At 45.1% G+C, this 20,633-nt stretch overlaps 2 protein-coding genes across 4 annotated transcripts; one reads left to right on the forward strand and one right to left on the reverse strand.

The window, feature by feature from the left end:
- Positions 1-7,504: 7,504 nt before the first annotated feature.
- Positions 7,505-15,158, reverse strand: utp18 (UTP18 small subunit processome component). Of its 3 annotated transcripts, none has more exons than XM_079484454.1 (14): positions 13,991-14,316; positions 13,769-13,893; positions 13,538-13,633; positions 13,404-13,471; positions 13,231-13,313; positions 12,988-13,113; positions 12,709-12,883; positions 11,788-11,888; positions 11,191-11,281; positions 10,969-11,092; positions 10,400-10,574; positions 7,936-8,078; positions 7,790-7,823; positions 7,505-7,685 (listed from the first exon to the last, which is right to left on the reverse strand). In XM_079484454.1, the coding sequence occupies exons 1-13, from the start codon at positions 14,195-14,197 to the stop codon at positions 7,799-7,801; spliced, it is 1,539 nt and encodes a 512-aa protein (XP_079340580.1). In that variant the 5' UTR covers positions 14,198-14,316; the 3' UTR covers positions 7,505-7,685; positions 7,790-7,798. The 3 variants fall into 3 exon arrangements, with proteins under 3 accessions (XP_079340580.1, XP_079340581.1, XP_079340579.1); XM_079484455.1 differs by having other exon boundaries at positions 7,505-7,688; XM_079484453.1 differs by lacking the exon at positions 7,505-7,685 and having other exon boundaries at positions 7,708-7,823; positions 13,991-15,158.
- Positions 15,159-17,098: 1,940 nt separating this feature from the next.
- Positions 17,099-18,880, forward strand: LOC306910149 (nucleoside diphosphate kinase A 1). Its single transcript, XM_079484456.1, has 5 exons — positions 17,099-17,188; positions 17,912-18,044; positions 18,204-18,305; positions 18,387-18,499; positions 18,648-18,880. The coding sequence occupies exons 2-5, from the start codon at positions 17,916-17,918 to the stop codon at positions 18,763-18,765; spliced, it is 462 nt and encodes a 153-aa protein (XP_079340582.1). The 5' UTR covers positions 17,099-17,188; positions 17,912-17,915; the 3' UTR covers positions 18,766-18,880.
- Positions 18,881-20,633: the final 1,753 nt, after the last annotated feature.

Consider the following 20,633-nt stretch of genomic DNA (forward strand, 5'->3'; position numbering starts at 1 on the left):
GGTTGACAAAACCAAACCAACGTGATCAAGCTTTGTTGGTACCATGAAGCAGCTCATGGAGTTTCTTTGTCAACTCAAGCTTTGATCCTGAAGCTAAGATTAGTTTGCGTGCGTGCACATGAACGAGTGACGTCAGCATGGCTAAACCAATCGCATTATAAATGGATAAAGCGATTTCCACAATATGAACACAAACATGAATTTCAGCCATGGACTGATATGTTTCTGCTGTCTATGCAAGAGAGAAGTGTTTCAGAAACACCGCTGATTGCTTTAATGCGCAAGTTAAAAGACTATATAGTACACACATTTACTGTAGTGCTGTAGGCAAACAGGATCCGCGGGGTCCTCGGTGGAACTACAAGGGGTCCGTGTCCTTGCGGGCAACTTTTTTATGTAAGGCATGGGTACAGAAATATTACAACAATGTTCATTGAAGCTCCCACATATTGCAATTTTAACATGCGCGCGGACAAAAAACATCCATTCAGGCATCAGAAGCAGTTAACCTTACATCTGCTTCATCATTTCCCTTCCGAGTACACATGAGAGGAGTCGCGTGCAAATAAAGTTCATTCTCATATATTTCTGAACTTCTGTACAATTTGTTAAAGCTGCAAACAGCTAATTTCACAGGCAAATGACACGCACCGCTTCTGCATTGTAAACGTCTCGGTTACTTTCGTAACCTCGGTTCCCTGAGAAGCGGGAACGAGACATTGCGGAGACCGCATATGAAACTCCTCCTCTTTTTCACTTTTCCTGAAGTCCTATAGGATAACGCCAGTTAAAAAACGGGCCAATTGTCGCAAGACATGCACAGTATGCAAATACTGACGAATCTAGACAGTATAAATACAGTGCATGAGACGACAATACCTCAGAATCTACGATAGAACGCTTGACCAGAGATAAGCAGCGAACACGGCGTTCTCCGCAATGTCTCGTTCCCGCTTCTCAGGGAACCGAGGTTACGAAAGTAACCGAGACGTTCCCTTTCGAGAGCGGTCACTTCGACATTGCGGAGACCGCATATGGAACGGTAGTACAATCCCGCCGTGAGAGCTAGCAAAAACAGCCCGATAACTGGGATAACACGTACACAGTATGCGGAGCAGACAAACCAACCATTCGCGAGGTTGCCCCAAGCGTTAACCGCTGATTGGCTGAAACCGGCCTATGAGCTGCTAGATCACTGAGCACGCCAATGAACTGCTAGATTGGTCTTTTGTCGAATTTGCATATCCAAACCCAACGAATGCAGCGGGCTGCGCTGAACAGGGCAGACACCACAGCAGTAGAACCAGCACGGAAACCCGGGCGATATAATAACGAACATAAGTACACCAAGCACAGTGTAAACAGCAATGCGGCAACAACTGTGTAGCACAATACATTTACAAGGTAGAAGATAAGCTTAATCAGCACTCACCGAGAGGACTTGAGAAGCCAACGAGGACACATCCAATCTGTAGAACCTGGCGAAAGTATTCTGAGAAGACCAGCCAGCTGCACAGCATATGTCCTGAATAGATGTGCCCCTAGACCAGGCCCACGAAGAGGCGATAGCCCTAGTCGAATGAGCTCTGATACCGAAGGGGCAGTTCTGACCCTGGCTTTCGTACGCCAAGGTAATAGCGTCCACTACCCAGTGAGAGAGCCTCTGTTTTGAGACAGCCCGGCCTTTAGTACCCCCACCAAAACAAATAAAGAGCTGCTCCGACTGCCGAAACCCGGCCGTGCGATCTATGTAAGCCCGCAATACCCTTACCGGGCATACCGCTCTCTGAGCGTCAGCATCCTGTGAGTCTGACGACTCGGAAGACAAGGCGGGCAAGGAAATGACCTGAGCTCTAAAAGGGGTAGACATGGACTTTGGCACATAACCCGATTTTGGCCGGAGAGTGACGCTGCAGTCGCCTATCCCAAAACGAATGAAATCAGCCGGGTCGATATTGTTGCTGCTGCACCATTTAGCAAACACCCCCCATTTTAGAGCGTATAAACGTCTGGTAGACGGTGCGCGAGACTCCGAAATAGTATCCAGCACACGCTGAGGGAGTGCAGTTAGAATCCCCGAAGCGGCCAGGCATGGAGGTTCCACAACTCCGGGCTGGGGTGCCAAATCGTGCCGTTCACTTGGGACAACAGGTCTCTCCTGAGGGGAATCCGCCACGGCGGTGCCGTCAACAACTCCCTCAGGTCCGGGAACCATGGTTGATTCGGCCAGAACGGAGCGACGAGAATCACCGACGCCGTCTCCTCTCTGACTTTGCACAGCACTAGGGGTAAAATCTTCACCAGAGGAAACGCGTAAAGCCGAACGACCGGCCAACGCCCCGTCAGCGCGTCGCTCCCCATAGGGGAGTGGATCAGCGAGAAATACAACGGGCAGTGTGCGTTCTCGCTTGTCGCGAATAGATCCACCTCCGCTTTCCCGAAGCGTTCCCAAATTAACAGGACTGTGTCGGGATGAAGCCTCCATTCCCCGTGCTGAAGACCCTCCCTCGAAAGCATGTCCGCTCCGCGGTTCAGATGACCGGGGATATGCGCTGCTCTGATAGAGAGTATATGCCGATCCGCCCACAGTAGGAGATCCGCCGCCTGTTTGAAAAGAGCTCCGGAACGGATTCCTCCCTGGCGATTTATGTACGAAACCACGGACATGTTGTCGGTGCGAATCAGAACATGTTTCTGCTCCAGCCTCGACTGGAAAGTATGAAGAGCTAGAGACACCGCCTTTAGTTCCAAGCGATTTATGTGCCATTTCCTCAGGGACTGTGACCAAAGGCCGGATGCCGGCATGCCCTCGCACACCGCGCCCCATCCCGAGGACGATGCATCCGTCGTAACGACTGTGCGTCTCGTCACCAGCCCCAGGGGAACTCCCCGACTGAACATGCTCGGGTCGCGCCATGGACTCAGGGCGTCGAGGCAGCGGCGTGTAACCGGGACTCGCGCCTGACCCGAGGACCATGCTCTCCATGGAACCCGAGCCTTCAGCCAGAACTGAAGCGGTCGCATGTGCAGAAGACCTAGGTGGCAGACCGCCGACGCCGATGCCATGAGACCCAAAAGCCTCTGGAACTCCCTCAGGGGAACAGACCGGCCCAGCCTGAGCAAATGTAGAGCTGAAGAGATGGACTCCGTCCTCTCTAGGGAGAGACGAGCGCGCATCTCCACTGAGTCGAAACATACCCCCAGATACGTTATAGACTGACTCGGCGTGAGTTTGCTCTTCTGCATGTTCACGCGCAGCCCCAGGGATGCCAAGTGACCAAGCAGCATCTGCGTGTGACCGATTAGCGCCTTCCGAGAGTGGGCTAAAATCAGCCAATCGTCCAGATAATTGAGAATGCGCATTCCGCTCGCTCTGAGAGGGGAAAGCGCCGCGTCCACGCACTTCGAGAATGTGCGCGGAGCTAATGCCAGCCCGAATGGGAGGACGGCAAATTGGTACGCTGAATCCTCGAATGCGAATCGCAGGAACCTTCGGTGGCGCTTGTTTATCTGAACATGGAAGTACGCATCCTTCAGATCTACGGAAACAAACCAGTCCCCGGGACGCACTTGTGCCAGGATCTGTTTTAGAGTTGTCATTCTGAACGCTCGCTTGTGAAGCGCTCGGTTGACGGGTCTCAAGTCCAGAATCGGACGCAGACCACCATCTCTCTTGGGCACTACAAAATACCGGCTGTAAAACCCGCTTTCCCACTCTTTCGGGGGGACACGCTCGATCATCCCTTCGCGAGCAGGCTGCGGATTTCCTGCCTTAGCACAGGTGCGTTTTGCGCTGACGTAAGCGACGGGACCACACCGCTGAAGCGGGGAGGTCTGCGCCTGAACTGCAGGGAGTACCCGTGTTCTATCACGTTTAGCAGCCAAAGAGAGATGCCTGGGATGGCTTTCCACGCGTCCAGAAACAGACATAACGGCCGAATCTGATCGGGGGTTACCGTCATCGGACCGTTTAGGGTAGTGCGCTGGCCCAGCGAGGCTAAATGCACTGGCGGGAAAATATCTCGCGCGTGAGACTCCAGCGGTCCCTCGTCCACGGGAGCGTCCGTGGACGAGGGAATGCTGGTTATAGTTGTGACTAGCTGCGGCTTCGCGCTGCACCGTGGCAGGGCAAGGGACGCAGCATTGTGTGTGTGAGGGGGAAAAAGCTCCTTCTGTGAACAGGTATGTGTTTTTATTGCATTCACACAAACAACACTTACAACATTGCAATAATCGCCCGCAACCGCGGGGGAAAACTGTTGCAAACAGTTTTGGGGCCGCTTTGGGGCCGCCGGCACGCTCACAGACTCTCTCCTCCTCTTCCCAGGTCCGTCAGGACGACGGCTTGGCAGCCGATGACGCTCCGCCGTCGTGGCGTGGACCTCTCTTCGGCCCGTACCTCTTCTTTGCTGGGCCCGACCATTGTTTAGGACGGACGTCCGGTTCGCGACCTCGACTAGCCGGTGCGGGAGCCGCGTGCTGTTTGGCGGGTCTCTGCGAGGAGTGAGGCGCGGATGAAGAGCGGGCTCTCGGAGACGGTTGGTAAGAGCGTCGAGGCAGCACGTGACTCATGGCCTTGGCGCGCTTTTGCGCCTCACCAAAACGCTCTACTACCGACTCCACGACGTCACCAAAGAGGCCGGAGGGAGTGATCGGCGCGTTGAGCAGGGACTTACGATCGTCGTCCTTTAGATCCGCCAGCGTAAGCCACAGATGACGGTGGAGGACGACCATAAACCCCATAGACCACGTGGGCGAACATGGCCGGCGTAGCAGCGTGGACGCGCGCCGACTGAGGTGCTGACCACGTCTTCACCACGTGCTCGTGGACATCTGGGAAGAACGGCGAACTCCTTTTCGACGTGGCCTGGCGGCGACTCGCCTGAAAGTACCAGGAGTCGAGCTTACTCTTCGCCGGCATCTCAGGTGGATCCCAGGTGATGTCGAGCTCGCTTACAGCTTTTTCGAGAACCCTGACGAACTCCTCGTGGAGTTCGAAGGACCTCGTCGACGTAGAGGACTGGGGAATGAGGTGACGGCAGAGGACGGGGGCCCGGAGCCGGGTCGTCGCCGCCACCTCGTGGAGTGGGTGGACTCACCAGCGGCTCGTTGGCGGCGGTGAGCCTCGACCCTATGAGTCCACGAGCAATGTTCCTGCGAGTCCTCAAAACACGCGCCGGCAGGTCCGCACAGTGCGCGCAATCGGACTCGCAGAGTGCATCCTCCGCATGGGCAAAGCCCAGGCAGGCAATGCAGTGCTCGTGAGTATCCTGCGGGCCGATGGGGCCCGCGCAGAGACGACAGAAAGAAGCCATCGGATGCGGTGAAGAAGTATCCAGTTGCGTCTTCAACGATGGCAGCGTGAAAAAGAAGATTCTGAGGTATTGTCGTCTCATGCACTGTATTTATACTGTCTAGATTCGTCAGTATTTGCATACTGTGTATGTCTTGCGACAATTGGCCAGTTTTTTAACTGGCGTTATCCTATAGGACTTCAGGAAAAGTGAAAAAGAGGAGGAGTTTCATATGCGGTCTCCGCAATGTCGAAGTGACCGCTCTCGAAAGGGAACTCTGACATCTTACATGTTTAAAATCAATGAAACATGCACCGTGTACTGATGGTTCATGTCAAACAAGTTGCCCAAAAAATAACACGGACTGGTTGCATGTTGGTCTCCTTCTAGTCTGATATGATAAAAACTAGTTTATTTCTTGCAGAAAGAAGACGGAGCTCAGAATTATAAAATAGCGGTGTGTTCTGCAACACAGAGAAGCGGAAGAAAATATAAGAATTACACTTAATAAAATGGCCTGCTTTTACAACAGAATACATAAGCCTTTACATTTAATAAACTTTGCGCCATTAACCAGGTCAGTCATTTCATTGAAGTCTTAATAAAAACTATACGGTTGAGGACAAAGAAAAATGTTCTTATACAGTGAAACTGAAAGTGTTCCTAGATGTTCTGCACCACAGACAAGAATGTAAAAACTGCAATGCAAATACATGTGATACAATAAAAGTGGAATATAAGTAAGTATATTGAATTTCATTTGAGTGTAAGGGAAAGCCAGCAAATCTGTAAAATCTGATTTTACCTATATAGTTGTAGTGATGGTCATTACGGTAATCATTGCACGTTATGTACTGCCCGCTTAAGACGGGGACTACGGTAGTAGTACGGGGTTCATCCGTAATGCCATGGCCTGTGAAATGTTAATAAAGACGACTACGAGTTAACACAGACGTGCGTGTGTATGGTCCTTATTCCTACGAGTGCCATCCTAACATTACAATAGTAACCAATATTTTATTTTATATTTTTATTTTATTAAACAGTATAAAAAATAACTAGCCATTCTAACACGCAGTGTGAGTCAGTTACGTCATCTATATGTTTCTTTGCTCACAGCTGATTGGTCAAACTTCAGTCTGAGATCTTGAATCTAGATCATAATCTGCCCCGGAGCAGGTTAGCCGTGCAGCGTAAGATACCATGGCGACGAACACCGAATAAAGCCGAGCTACTCTCATGGTACCTAAAACTCAGGGTTGGCACAAACTAAACTGAAACATAGCTGGCTAACCACCTAAACCAGCTTCATGGTACAGGCCCCAGGAGCAGCTTCTCTCTGGTAAACCCAGAGTTTATTTCGACTCCTCCCCCTTTAAAGCACAAGTGTTATAACTCATTCATTAATAGTCATTCATGACACAAATTAGATCCCACAGAGAACGTCTCACTGACAACTATGTCATATGTGCTTTATAGAGGATTCAGTACATGGAGAGGCTGCATTCATTCACATGGTTGTACTTTGATTTCAGGAATCTTGTCATATCCCTGCGCATTTATATTAAAACTTTTCTTTCCAGTGAACTAGATATATAAAAGTCCATTCGAACATGGCCGTGGATTACATCAGAGCATATACTTTCCCTTACATGCCCTCACTATGTTCTCTACAGCGGATAAGAAATTACTTTTAATTTATTCATGCAAATGCATGATTCATTTGGACATGCAGCCGTCTTAGCCAAAACTGAATTCAACCCATTGACCAGTCTGAGACTGACGAGCATGATCATTTTTGATTATTTCTGTTGTTTCATTAATTCATCTACTGATGAATGTGTTTGTTTGTACATTTATCTATTAATTCATTTTCAGCTCATTACTAAATCCACTGTATGCAGATATTAATGAAGAACAATTTGAACAGTATTACGCAAATAAGAGTACATAAACCTGTGCAAGCCAGGGGTAATGTGCTCCGCTCTGTGATAGACAACTTACACATGCTGTTGATGGTACATTAGCTGTTTCTCTACTGTGTAAAGCTCAAGTAATCATTGTTTGAACACCTGCCTATAACTGAACAAAACCGCAAAGCGAACAACAACATCATTGCAGGGTTCAGACACAGCTGCAGTGTTGATTCTTCAAAGTCACTTTTTCCTGCATTTTGACCACTTATGAACAATGACTTTCTGTACATCCTTGTGGTGACACAAATGATGCAAAAGATCAATTTTATTTTGCAAGTGAATTGTTATGTAGTCCTTCCCTACAGAAACACAGTGAAGTGACATCACGCGCAGACAAGCTATCACTGTAAAGCAGCATACAAACAAAGAGGAGAGCACATGGTATTTTGATACACGCCCGACACACTTCCAGCAACTGCTTCAGATGAACAAAGCCACAAAGTTTGAGTTAAATTTATTATGTTAAACATATAAAAACAAATCGAATGAAAGTCGTTGATGATGACAGATGTCACTCACAGAGCAAACTCAGAAACTTTTATAATGCAGAAGTCTGAACAAAAAAAAAGAGAGAATATAAATGATTACAATAACATCAACATGATTTGTATACCACAAAACTGACTAGAAATCAATGATAAAAGCATAAAATGATTGTTTTTCACCTGAACAGGAGCGCATGGCCTTTATTATTGGCCACAGTGTAGAAGCCGCTCCTCGGAGAGAAATCCACACAGCGGGTTTGAAAGATCGTCTTTTTCCTCATAAGTGGAAAGTTTGAGAACACTGTGAAACTGGGAATGTGAACCTATAGGGACAAATGACAGGACTCTCACCAAACTACATACGCCGTAAACTCAACAGCATTTCAACACATCAAACAATGACGATTTCATGTGATATTAGTATTGATTTCACAGAATAATCTAGAGAAACAAAAATCAGCAAGATCTTGAAAGCATTATTAATGATGCATCAGAAATAAACCATCAATGCTGTTATTTCTCAAACTTCAGTATAAAGGATTAGCATGTGATGAGCCAAGTTATGACTTTCAATCATCCAGTTTATTAACAAGAGAGGTGCTGCAATTTCTATAGGTGATCTGATGTGTGCTGTGACTTCTATAGGTGATCTGATGTGTGCTGTGACTTCTATGGGTGATCTGACGTGTGCTGTGACTTCTATAGGTGATCTGACGTGTGCTGTGACTTCTATAGGTGAACTGATGTGTGCTGTGACTTCTATAGGTGATCTGATGTGTGCTGTGACTTCTATGGGTGATCTGATGTGTGCTGTGACTTCTATGGGTGATCTGACGTGTGCTGTGACTTCTATGGGTGATCTGATGTGTGCTGTGACTTCTATGGGTGATCTGACGTGTGCTGTGACTTCTATGGGTGAACTGATGTGTGCTGTGACTTCTATGGGTGATCTGATGTGTGCTGTGACTTCTATGGGTGATCTGACGTGTGCTGTGACTTCTATAGGTGAACTGATGTGTGCTGTGACTTCTATGGGTGATCTGATGTGTGCTGTGACTTCTATAGGTGAACTGATGTGTGCTGTGACTTCTATAGGTGATCTGATGTGTGCTGTGACTTCTATGGGTGATCTGACGTGTGCTGTGACTTCTATGGGTGATCTGACGTGTGCTGTGACTTCTATAGGTGATCTGATGTGTGCTGTGACTTCTATAGGTGATCTGACGTGTGCTGTGACTTCTATAGGTGATCTGATGTGTGCTGTGACTTCTATGGGTGATCTGATGTGTGCTGTGACTTCTATAGGTGATCTGATGTGTGCTGTGACTTCTATGGGTGATCTGACGTGTGCTGTGACTTCTATAGGTGATCTGATGTGTGCTGTGACTTCTATGGGTGATCTGATGTGTGCTGTGACTTCTATGGGTGATCTGATGTGTGCTTTGACTTCTATGGGTGAACTGATGTGTGCTGTGACTTCTATAGGTGATCTGATGTGTGCTGTGACTTCTATGGGTGATCTGATGTGTGCTGTGACTTCTATGGGTGATCTGATGTGTGCTGTGACTTCTATGGGTGAACTGATGTGTGCTGTGACTTCTATAGGTGATCTGATGTGTGCTGTGACTTCTATGGGTGATCTGATGTGTGCTTTGACTTCTATGGGTGAACTGATGTGTGCTGTGACTTCTATGGGTGATCTGACGTGTGCTGTGACTTCTATGGGTGATCTGATGTGTGCTGTGACTTCTATGGGTGATCTGATGTGTGCTGTGACTTCTCTAGGTGATCTGATGTGTGCTGTGACTTCTATGGGTGATCTGATGTGTGCTGTGACTTCTATAGGTGATCTGATGTGTGCTGTGACTTCTATGGGTGATCTGACGTGTGCTGTGACTTCTATGGGTGATCTGATGTGTGCTGTGACTTCTATAGGTGATCTGATGTGTGCTGTGACTTCTATAGGTGATCTGATGTGTGCTGTGACTTCTATGGGTGATCTGATGTGTGCTGTGACTTCTATGGGTGATCTGATGTGTGCTGTGACTTCTATGGGTGAACTGATGTGTGCTGTGACTTCTATAGGTGATCTGATGTGTGCTGTGACTTCTATGGGTGATCTGATGTGTGCTTTGACTTCTATGGGTGAACTGATGTGTGCTGTGACTTCTATGGGTGATCTGATGTGTGCTGTGACTTCTATGGGTGATCTGATGTGTGCTGTGACTTCTATAGGTGATCTGATGTGTGCTGTGACTTCTATGGGTGAACTGATGTGTGCTGTGACTTCTATAGGTGATCTGATGTGTGATGTGACTTCTATGGGTGAACTGATGTGTGCTGTGACTTCTATAGGTGATCTGATGTGTGCTGTGACTTCTATGGGTGATCTGATGTGTGCTTTGACTTCTATGGGTGAACTGATGTGTGCTGTGACTTCTATGGGTGATCTGATGTGTGCTGTGACTTCTATAGGTGATCTGATGTGTGCTGTGACTTCTATAGGTGATTTGAAGTGTGCCTGGACTTCCATAGGTGATATGGGCAAAAAGTATGAAAGACTTGAAGATTGTTCAGGGTTTGGAGACATTATGTTTCGGGGTTGAGAGTGTGACAGGGTTTTGGGGTAAACTGTGTCACGCACCAGTCGATTGGCCTCATCATCCGCTCTGGATCCAACAGCCAGAATCTCAGAGTTGTAATTGAAGCACAGAGACGTGGCAGCTGTCACCAGATTCATGATGGCCTTCAGAGGTTTGGGCTCAGTATTCTGCAGACAATCCTTCTGAGAGTACACATTCACCACACCAGACTGAGACCTACAAATAAAACACAGACAAACAATCTTTAACAGACTGTGCAGAAAAAAGTAACTTATGCAGAGATGAATATGAGGCACTGCTAATGTAAGATGCTACAGTTTGGTTTCAGAAGACATTCTGACATTCTGATTCGGCGAATGACTCTAATCAAGGCTGTATATCATGATGACGCTCCTCACTGACACTACACACCTACAGAGGTTCTTCATTTGTATTCATCTGAACTTACTAAATGTTTTGGTGAACTAATCTTTCAGGCAAATCAGATCCTAATGCTGACTGCAAACAAAGCAGATGATGATTTATTCAGTACTGTCACTGTCATTTGAGCCTGTATATGGCATACATAATCAGTCGGAGCGATTTCGTGAGTGTTTTAATGTTTACTCACCCACAGGCCAGATACATGTCATCTGGTGACAGAGCCAATGATGTGGCTCCTACACATCCATCATCTGTAAACTTCTTTAAACATTTACTGCTCCTCACATCCCAGATAAACACATCCCCATCCACTGTGAAACAACAACACAACATCAAGACCACATCCAGTGCTCGAGTTTGGCCATTGAAATCTCATTGAATGTGAAGGATTTATTCTGATAAAACTGACCCGAGCTGCTGAAGATCTTATTGCTACCTGCAGTGAAACCTGCTGAACACACATTCCCATTCATCTTCATGCTGCCAATGACTTCTCGAGTCTGAAACACACAGCACATTTCACTCAACAACACTTCATTGTTAAAACACCCACATCACGAGATCAGCTAAACTAACCGAACATTCATTCATTCAAACAGCTGAAGAAACAAGATCAGTTTACTTATGTCCTGTCAATCACTGTGTGAGAGTTTTAGTTGGAAGCTGGTCACTGTCAGGTTCGTTTCGATTATATCAGATAATATTATATAAATCATCAACATTATACAATACAAGTTTATAAATCCATCAGAGAGGTTACATTTGTATGAGATCAATATATAAATGGCAAGATTATTCATAATCTATTCTTGCAACGAAACACATGCTGTCATTACTGTGAAGACATGTAGACATGATGTTTTGTGTGATTGTCTCTCATCTTGATCTCTTTCTTTACACATTTTCACTGCTGCGACTGCTGACACTGTATTCTTGTCTCTCTTGTGTTCTTTGTGTTGATTCACTCAGTGATCATCATTTCTACGTGTCCTCTTGTGTGCCGTACCTTCATGGTCATGAGATGAAGATAACCTGATGATCCTGAAAGGAGAAGATACTTTCCATCTGGAGATAACTCAAAGTCTTTCACCCTCTGCTCATTTAAACCTAAGAGAAAGAAATGAGTTTATCGACCCTCTGCTTGGTTTGGTGTCTCATCTTCCTCTCATAGATTCTCTGTGGGGTTCAGGTCAGGCGGGTTTGCTGGCCGGTCAAGCACCATAACACCATGTTCATTGAAGCAGCTTTTGGTACCTTTGGCACTTCTGGAGTCCACAGTCAGCGCAGCCATCTACCAGGACATTTCAGAGCACATCATGCTTCTTTCTGCTGACAGGTTTTATGGAGATGCTGATTTCATTTTCCAGCAGGACTCGACACCTGCCCACAGTGCCAAAGGTACCAACAGCTGCTTCAATGACCCCGGTGTTACTGCCCCTCCTGAACTCTGAGAGACACCAGACCAAACACTGCAGATGACATGAAGGCCGCTATCAAAGCAACCTGGGCTTCCATCACACCTGAGCAGTGCCACAGACCGATCGACTCCATGCCACGCCGCATTGATGCAGTAATACATGCAAAAGGAGCCAAACAGAGTATTGAGGGCATAGACATGAACATTTCTGTTTAAAATATCCTTTATTGATCTTATGTTATTTTCTCATTTTCTGACACACTGAATTTGGGGTTTTCATTTTCTACCAAATGTAAAAATGACCAATAAAGGCTTGAAATTATTCCCTCTGTGTAATAAATCGATATAATATATTGCTTTCACTTTCTGAAATGAGTGACAAAACATATTGACCTTTACATGTTATTATAATGAATAGAGATGCACCCGTACATTCAGTATTTCACCAGAACACACACACAAACTCACTGTTGTTCAATATGAAAGTAAAGTAACGGTGTCGTGTTGTACCTCGTACAGTCGTCACAGGCAGGATTCTGCCCTCCATCATGTCGTACATGTAGAAGAGTTTATTTCTCAATCCTGTGGCTACAATGTGTTCTCCATCAGCACTAAATGAAGCTTTATTCACGGGAAAATTCTCCAGATGAATGCTCTGGATCTTTGGATTCGTCTTGCCATCGACCTGTTACACAGAGTCAATCTATCATGATGTGTTTGTGATGAGAGGTGTCCTGCTGTTGTCATTGTGATATAAACATCGATTCAGCGCCTTGAACGGACAGATACCTGAAAGAGTGATACAGAACAATCCAGACCGGCCGTCATCACAATCTGAGCGGACGAGTGAAACTGTACTGAGGTCAGTCGATCGTCACCTGGACGTTCATTGTTGGCATTCAAGCACTTTTTGATCTAGAAACGGTGAGAAAAACAGATGACACGGTTACTCTCGTTCACATTCATCATACAGAAGAGAAAAACACTTCTGTTCATCCCAGTGTGTGAAGTCAGCAGATTTCAAGCAGACACCTTAATAATTCCTTTTGGAAGACTGTCAGATGAGCCGATGAAGTTTCCCGTCCGCTGCATCAACTCATCATCTTCATCTTCATCTTCACAGGAGAAATATAACAGCACCACTGTGATTGTGACTCATGATAACGGACCACATTTACATTCACCGGTCTGAAGGTCTCCATTACCTTTCTTCTTCGCTGTTTTGACGGTCACCTCTGCCCAGCTCGGTGCTCCGCCCATTGCTTTCTGAAACCTATAAAACAAGTGAATGTCTGGATCCATCATGATTTCATTTCATCTTTCTTTCGCTGTGACTTACTGTTCCTTTAAGTGTCGCTGCAGCTTCTGTTTGCTCATCGTCGTTTCTTCTTCGCTCTTTTTATAGTCCACACGATACCGATGCGTCACGTCCACACTGACCGACAGGAAATGACAAAGATTACATCACAAATATACCTGCAGATTTCATTCAAACATGAAGTCATGAAGGCGATCTTTCTCTACACATGAAATCGTGTTTGCTTTCTTTAAATGTCCTGAGCTCTCTTACTCTTCTTCCACGTCATCATCTTCATCCTCCCATGCAGGTGTTTTCTTCGCAGGCTGTTCATGAATGTCCTCATCATCCTCTGAAGAAGAGCTGCAGACGTCATCTTTCAGCAGCGCGTCACTCTTCTGTAGACACACACGTCACATGACATCATGGAAACATGTACCGTATTAACCAAACACGTGTCCATCTGTTTAGCAGTAATATGGCGAGTGTACGAACCTGATCGAGTCGTTCCGTCAGTCTCTCGTCAGCGCCGAACACGAGCTCCTCCAGCAGCTGAACGGACGCGTCGTCCTCGCCGAGCGTCGCGCATAGCGCCGCGTGTTTCTGCTGTTTACTGCGCTCCTCCGCGACGCGCGCGGCGGGATCCGACTCTTCACTCAAACGCCGCTTCGCGTTCTGTCTCTGTTTGTAAAGTAAAGACATCGTGAGCTCGAGACATTCGCTTTGAATACAAGACACGCGGAATGTTTTCAGTGGATCTGCCGCGCACTTCCGCTCGTGATCTGCACGCTCTCGACACACGTGTGAACGGGTGAGAATACAGCTGTGAGGCGCGTTACCGCCACCTGCTGGTTATAAGTGCAGCGTACACTGTTAATATTGTTCTTAAGGTCAGGAATCATCTTATTGTATTTGAGTTTATCATTATTATATTTTCTACATATGTTCCGGTCTTATGCTTCCGTATTCTGTTGAGAGTCACATTAAAGGAATAATCCGTCTGTCATCATGTACTCGGTCTGCAGAACACATGTTAAGTCAAGTCAGCTTTATTTATAAAGCACTTTTACAATTTTCATTGTTACAAAGCAGCTGTACAAGAAAAAATGACTAAGTAAAACATAAAAGGTTATGGAAGTCAAAACACAGGTCAAATATCAGACACACAATAAATTCCTATATGCAGTGTTAATTAAATAAGACTATCAAATTGAAGCAGCCCCCCCGGCCAGGCAAACAGTGCAGAACAGTATGAAAACGGTGGCGAGGAACCCAAAACTCCACTGGAGGAGGAAAAAAACCTCGGAGGGAAACCAGGCCTAACCAGGGGATTCCAGTTCCTCTCTGACAAAAACTGCAGCCTCTGCACAAGCTCAACAGTGCTGCACAACAAAAAAGTTAGATTTAAGATTATCATTAATAATCTAATAGCGACTGAAGTTTTGTAGGGACGTCACTTCCTTCGTCCAGCATTTGTCAGGTCTAGGAATGGATTGCGCCCTGCCCGCTCCGCTCTTGTAACCTTGGAACAATGAGACAAGACTGGCTGAGAGTAGAGTACTGTTCTGCACTCTTTGATGCAACAAATGCATCAGTTGTTATTGGAAGTGTCCCTGTTTTCGGTTGATCTAACTCAGGGGTTGGCAACCCGCGGCTCTAGAGCCGCATGCGGCTCTTAAGCGCCGCCCTAGTGGCTCCCTGAAGCTTTTTCAAAAATATGAAAATTTAAATATAATTTCTGTAGGAGGAAAAACATGACAAACATTCTTAAAGTTTTTCAACGTTGTAAAAATGTGTATAATATTTAATTTCAACATTTCTGTCAACGAAGATTTACGTCATATACTGCGACACGCGTTTCTGTCCGATCGGCGGCGGCGCGCATGATGCCAGACCGGTGGCTGCAGACAAACAAACAAACCGGCGGGTGTGTCATGGACCATGGATCCCAAGGGGAAAAATAGAAAGATAGTTGAGGAGAACAGATGATTCAACAGTTCTTGGACCGAATCATTTGCTTTCATTGCCAATGTGGAAAATTAGAGGAGCGCAAAGATAAATTTAAGAAGTGGATTGCATCTCCAAACTCCACTACTGCTGCTAGTTTTGTTGCAACCCGGGAGATAATAAAGCGTGGGAAAACGTTCAGTTCACAGATGATACTGATTTTTGTCAGTATATAGTATATAGTTTGGGGGAAGAGGATTGTATTGTATTATTGAGGATTGAAGAGGACTGCATTTTATTTCCATGGGGATGTCTGAAATTACAGGATGCATATCCACGTTGCACATTTTGTTGTTTTTTCGAATCCTAAAGTAAAAATGACATCAAAAATCTGATTTCTTTATTGTATTTCTTTAATTTCATCAATGCAACGAAACATAATACATTAAAATTATAATGGAAGTTAAACCTAAAGCACCATCGTACAGCAGAGTAGTCACGTGGTGCGTCATTCTCTCCAGGATGCGATGCAGGGGAAAATAAACATTTAATCATGAATGCTCATTTTGTATTTGTAGCCTACTTATCATTTTGATACTAGGGGGGTAATAAAGCTAATATAGACACTTACAGCATGTGTTGCCTTCATTATAAGGCTTATATAAGGCTTTTAATTTTTTGCGGCTCAAGACAGCTGTTTTTTATTTATTTTTTGTCCAATATGGCTCTTTCAACATTTTGGGTTGCCGACCCCTGATCTAACTAGTGCAGCCTAGATCTTTGAAATACATATATTATGATAGTGTAGTGTATGCAGGATTAAAAAGATGCGTCTTTAGTCTAGATTTAAACTGACAGAGTGTGTCCGCCTCCCGGACAGTGCAGGGAAGACTGTTCCAAAGTTTAGGCGCTAGATAGGAAAAGGATCTGCCGCCTGCACTTGATTTTGAAATTCTAGGTATTACCAACTGACCTGACGCCTGAGAGCGTAGTGCACGTGATGGACTATAATACGTAAGAAGTTCTCTCAAGTAGTGAGGAGCTAAACCATGCAAGGCTTTATAGGTAATAAGCAAGATTTTAAAGTTAATGCGATGCTTTATAGGTAAACAGTGCAAGGTTGACAGAACCGGGCTAATATGCTCATACTTTTTTGTACGTGTAAGAACTCGAGCTGCCGCATTTTGGACCAGTTGGAGTTTTTGTAATAGTCCTGCAGGGCAACCACCTAATAGTGCATTACAGTAATCTAGTCTTGATGTCATAAAGGCATGTATAAGCTTCTCTGCATCTGATGATGACAGCATATGACGTAGTTTAGATATATTTTTAAGATGATATTTGTAAATATATTGGTAGCCTGAGACTCATTGGTCCCTGTTGACTTCTATAGGATGGACACAAAACCCTTCTCCTACTGTATCGTCTGAATTCTCTATATTGTTTAAATCATCTCAGGGCTCTGTTATCTCAGTAGGATCTCATCTCAAGTGTTTCTTGTTTCTCAGCCTGGTTTTATAGTTGCTGTTCCTCCCAATCAGAGTATGAAGAACTCTAACACTGTGTCTTTAATGCTGTGCACCCTTCAGAGTGCTCTACACTGACTGCGAAGTGTGTAGGGTACAGTCGGCGTCGTCCCAGTTCAGCCCCGCCCACCAGCTCAGTCTATATATTGACGCAGCGCGCGCTCTTCCGTCTTCTTCTGTTCGTCTCTTCAGCGTCACGTCATCTCATCTCACCCGTAAGGTGTGTGCGTCTCTCTGTCTGTGTGTCTGTCTGCCTGTCTGCCTGCCTGTCTGCGTGTCTTCATGTGTGTGCTTCATGTCGGAGACTGAATGTGTATGTTGTGTAACTTTAGCTTTTGTCGATCAGTCTTTACTTGTGGAAATGATCTTTTGTCGACGTTGCTGGTGTAGAAGCGCGCGCGCCAGGCCTCGAGTGTCGCGACTTCCTCTCTGTCTGTCTCTCTCTCTCTCTCTCTCTCTCTCTCTCTCTCTCTCTCTCTCTCTCTCTCTCTCTGTCTCTCTGTCTGTCTGTCTGTCTGTCTGTCTGTGTCTCTCTCTCTCTCTCTCTCTCTCTCTCTCTCTATAAATAGATTCTCTCTATATAAAGATGAACGGCACATGCTAACGCTGTGACGTGATGTGAGCACGTGGAGGTGTTTAATCGTCAAATGTGCGTCTTTGTGAGCAGTGTTGTGCGCGTGCGCTGTAATATGGCCGCTGTTCTGAACGCAGCAGCTGCTTGTTTTAAGCGCGCGTGCACAGAATTACAAACATAAGCGTTCAGCTGTCATGTGTAAAGTTTATTCAAGTGCTCGAGGTAATGCCCTACACAGTCAATGCTGGACACCTTATTGTGCCCGTCATCACAACGTGATGGTTTAATAGGGTTTATTATGGTAATCATTAATGCTCTGATTGTGTGACGTCATGATTCTGAATGTGCATCATGTCTTCTCTCTTTCAGTGCTATGGCTGCAAAAAGCGAGCGCACCTTTATCGCCATTAAACCTGATGGTGTTCAGAGAGGTCTGATCGGAGAGATCATCAAGCGCTTTGAGCAGAAGGGCTTCAGACTGGTGGCTATGAAGTTTCAGCAGGTTTGTAGAGTTCTGGACGATCCCTTTATTAAGAAGCCTCCTGATAAATCACTGGATGTGAATATGTGTGATGATGCTAGCAGATAAAAACATGTGCGGCTGACGTTGAGCTTCAGATTGGTGTACGTGATCTAAACGTCTGTGTCATTTATGTGTCAGGCTTCTGAAGACTTGCTGAAACAGCATTACATTGATCTGAAAGACCGGCCGTTTTACGCTGGACTAGTCAAGTACATGAACTCTGGGCCTGTTCTTGCAATGGTGAGTGTTTTCAGCGTGACCGACCACCTTCAGGACTTGCAGTGGATGACTGTTTTTGCTGGAAATGTTTTCTGTGTTTAGGTGTGGGAGGGTCTGAATGTTGTCAAGACTGGAAGAGTGATGCTCGGAGAGACCAACCCTGCCGACTCTAAACCCGGCACCATCAGAGGAGATTTCTGTATTGAAGTGGGCCGGTAAGCGTGTTGTGTAACCGTACTTAAAACATCATCCAGTGGGGTTTTATACAGAACGTGCACTGGCCGCATTTCACAATCCATAATGAACACGCGTGTCTGACGCTCATGTATAATGCATCAGTTGAGATGTTGTGTTTTGTTTTAGGAACATCATTCATGGTAGTGACTCCGTGGACAGTGCCAATAAAGAGATCAGTCTGTGGTTCACCGCTGAAGAGCTGGTGTCTTACAAGAGCTGCGCACAAAACTGGATCTATGAGTGAACTCTGACCACGCATGCGTGTTGACTCTCTGCACTTACCGCTGGACATGTTACACATGTGTGATCTCTCGCTCTCTTGTCTGAAGCAATTGTCTGAATAAACGATACGTCTCTGATTTCTTTCTGCAGTGGTCATTCTTCTACCGTTTCATCACACAACACTTCTTGATTTAACACCAGTTTGCCACATTTGCTTACTGTGGTGATTTACACTGTGAAACGTGACGTTATAATACCAGTGTCCATGACGTTCCTCAGTCAGCATTCAGAGATCACCAGGATGCTTTCACTCAACCGTTCAAATACAACATTTCCAGTAGCGTGTGCATTTTACTCAAATGCCTGTAATTCCCACGGTGCTGAATTTAATTGAGAAAACTGACACAATTCTGTGTAAATAGCCCATTTGAATGCAAGTATGAAGTAACCAGCTGCGGATCCCTGTCAAACCTCTGTAAAGAGTAATAGGTGTCCGAACATTCTCTACTAGATCAGTGGTTCTCAGACGTTTATTGCTTTGTGTAGTGCATTGCTTTGCGGTCCCCAAATAAAGACTTGAATTGTAATCAAACCAATAACACATTCAGTTATACACTGCTGGAACATCATTTTTGCCGGCGGTAATATTTTCCTGATGTTTGATTGCATAGATTTGATACATTTATATATTTAATAAAATCTGTGCATCCATATTGAGAACCACTGGTCTAGATGAACGGATTCCAGGACTTTATTCAGCTTCAGTCTCATGTTTCTTTCATTGATGCTCTGATATTATACACAACTAATTGAACATCTAGAATGTGTTAATGGAGTTTGTGTGATGGGATTGTTGATGTTCTGTGGGTACACACGCCGCACAGCAGGTTGCTCACTGGATGTGTTCATTCTGAACGTGTTTTTATTAGAATCTGCCTCATCTTAACTCAACGTTTGATTCTCTTTGTCATTCAATGAAAGCATTACAGTTTTTCTTGATTGCTTACAATTCACCATTTTCTCACAACTATAAACACATTCTCAGAACAAAACACCAATTTATAAAAACCCCACACCAAAGACACATAAGACAAATATTGTGGATTGTAACCTGAAAATTGAAAGATGTACTGTTACTCCAACTAATACAGTAAAAGATCTAGGCGTGTTATTAGACAGCAACCTGTCATTTAGAAATCACATCTCAAATGTCACAAAAACAGCCTTTTTCCACCTATGTTGAAATATTCTGTGTTTCTGACGCGGAGAAGCTTACTTACGATACTTAATGTGAAGCCAGTGAAGGGTTGATAACATTGGGGTTATGTGATGGTATTTTCTGAACTAACTATAGTTTGTTTATTGGTGATGCAGGACAAACACTAAGTAGCGCATTACAGTAGTCAAGTCTTGAGGTCATAAATGCATGAATAAGCTTCTCCGCGTCAGCAACACACAGAATATTTCATCATTTGGCAACATTTCTTAGGTGGAAAAAGGCTGTTTTTGTGACATTTGAGATGTGATTTCGAAATGACAGGTTGCTGTCTAATATAACGTCTAGATCTTTTACTGTATTTGTTGGGGTAACTTTATATTTCTGTTTTTATTAGAATTTAAAAGAAGGAAATTACAGGTCATCCAATGTTTTATATCTTTGATGTTTCCTAGTTCATTTGGATCTAAGTTTGGTTTCTTGATTAGAGGCTTAATGACGGCCATCTTAAAGGGTCCTGGGACATGGCCTAGATTAATTGACGAGTTGATAAATGGGCTCAATTGCAAGTTGTAGGTTTAGAAGTTGCGATAAATTGAATTAAATCTTCCGGTTTTATAGGTGAAAAACGCTGGAGCCTTTGTTTTGGAGCGATGGTTGGTGCTAATTCATAG

The sequence above is a fragment of the Barbatula barbatula genome, assembly GCF_947034865.1.
Source record: "Barbatula barbatula genome assembly, chromosome: 21".
NCBI classification, from domain to species: domain Eukaryota; kingdom Metazoa; phylum Chordata; class Actinopteri; order Cypriniformes; family Nemacheilidae; genus Barbatula; species Barbatula barbatula.

Coding starts and splice junctions, on each gene's coding strand:
- utp18 (XM_079484454.1), bottom strand. CDS start 14,197: ATGTCTTTACTTTACAAACAGAGACAGAACGCGAAGCGGCGTTTGAGT. Junction 13,114..13,230: donor TTCCAAAAGGAATTATTAAG/GTGTCTGCTTGA, acceptor CACCGTTTCTAG/ATCAAAAAGTGCTTGAATGC. Junction 8,079..10,399: donor ATGATGAGGCCAATCGACTG/GTGCGTGACACA, acceptor TTGTCCCTATAG/GTTCACATTCCCAGTTTCAC.
- LOC306910149 (XM_079484456.1), top strand. CDS start 17,916: ATGGCTGCAAAAAGCGAGCGCACCTTTATCGCCATTAAACCTGATGGT. Junction 18,045..18,203: donor TGGCTATGAAGTTTCAGCAG/GTTTGTAGAGTT, acceptor TTTATGTGTCAG/GCTTCTGAAGACTTGCTGAA. Junction 18,500..18,647: donor TTCTGTATTGAAGTGGGCCG/GTAAGCGTGTTG, acceptor GTTTTGTTTTAG/GAACATCATTCATGGTAGTG.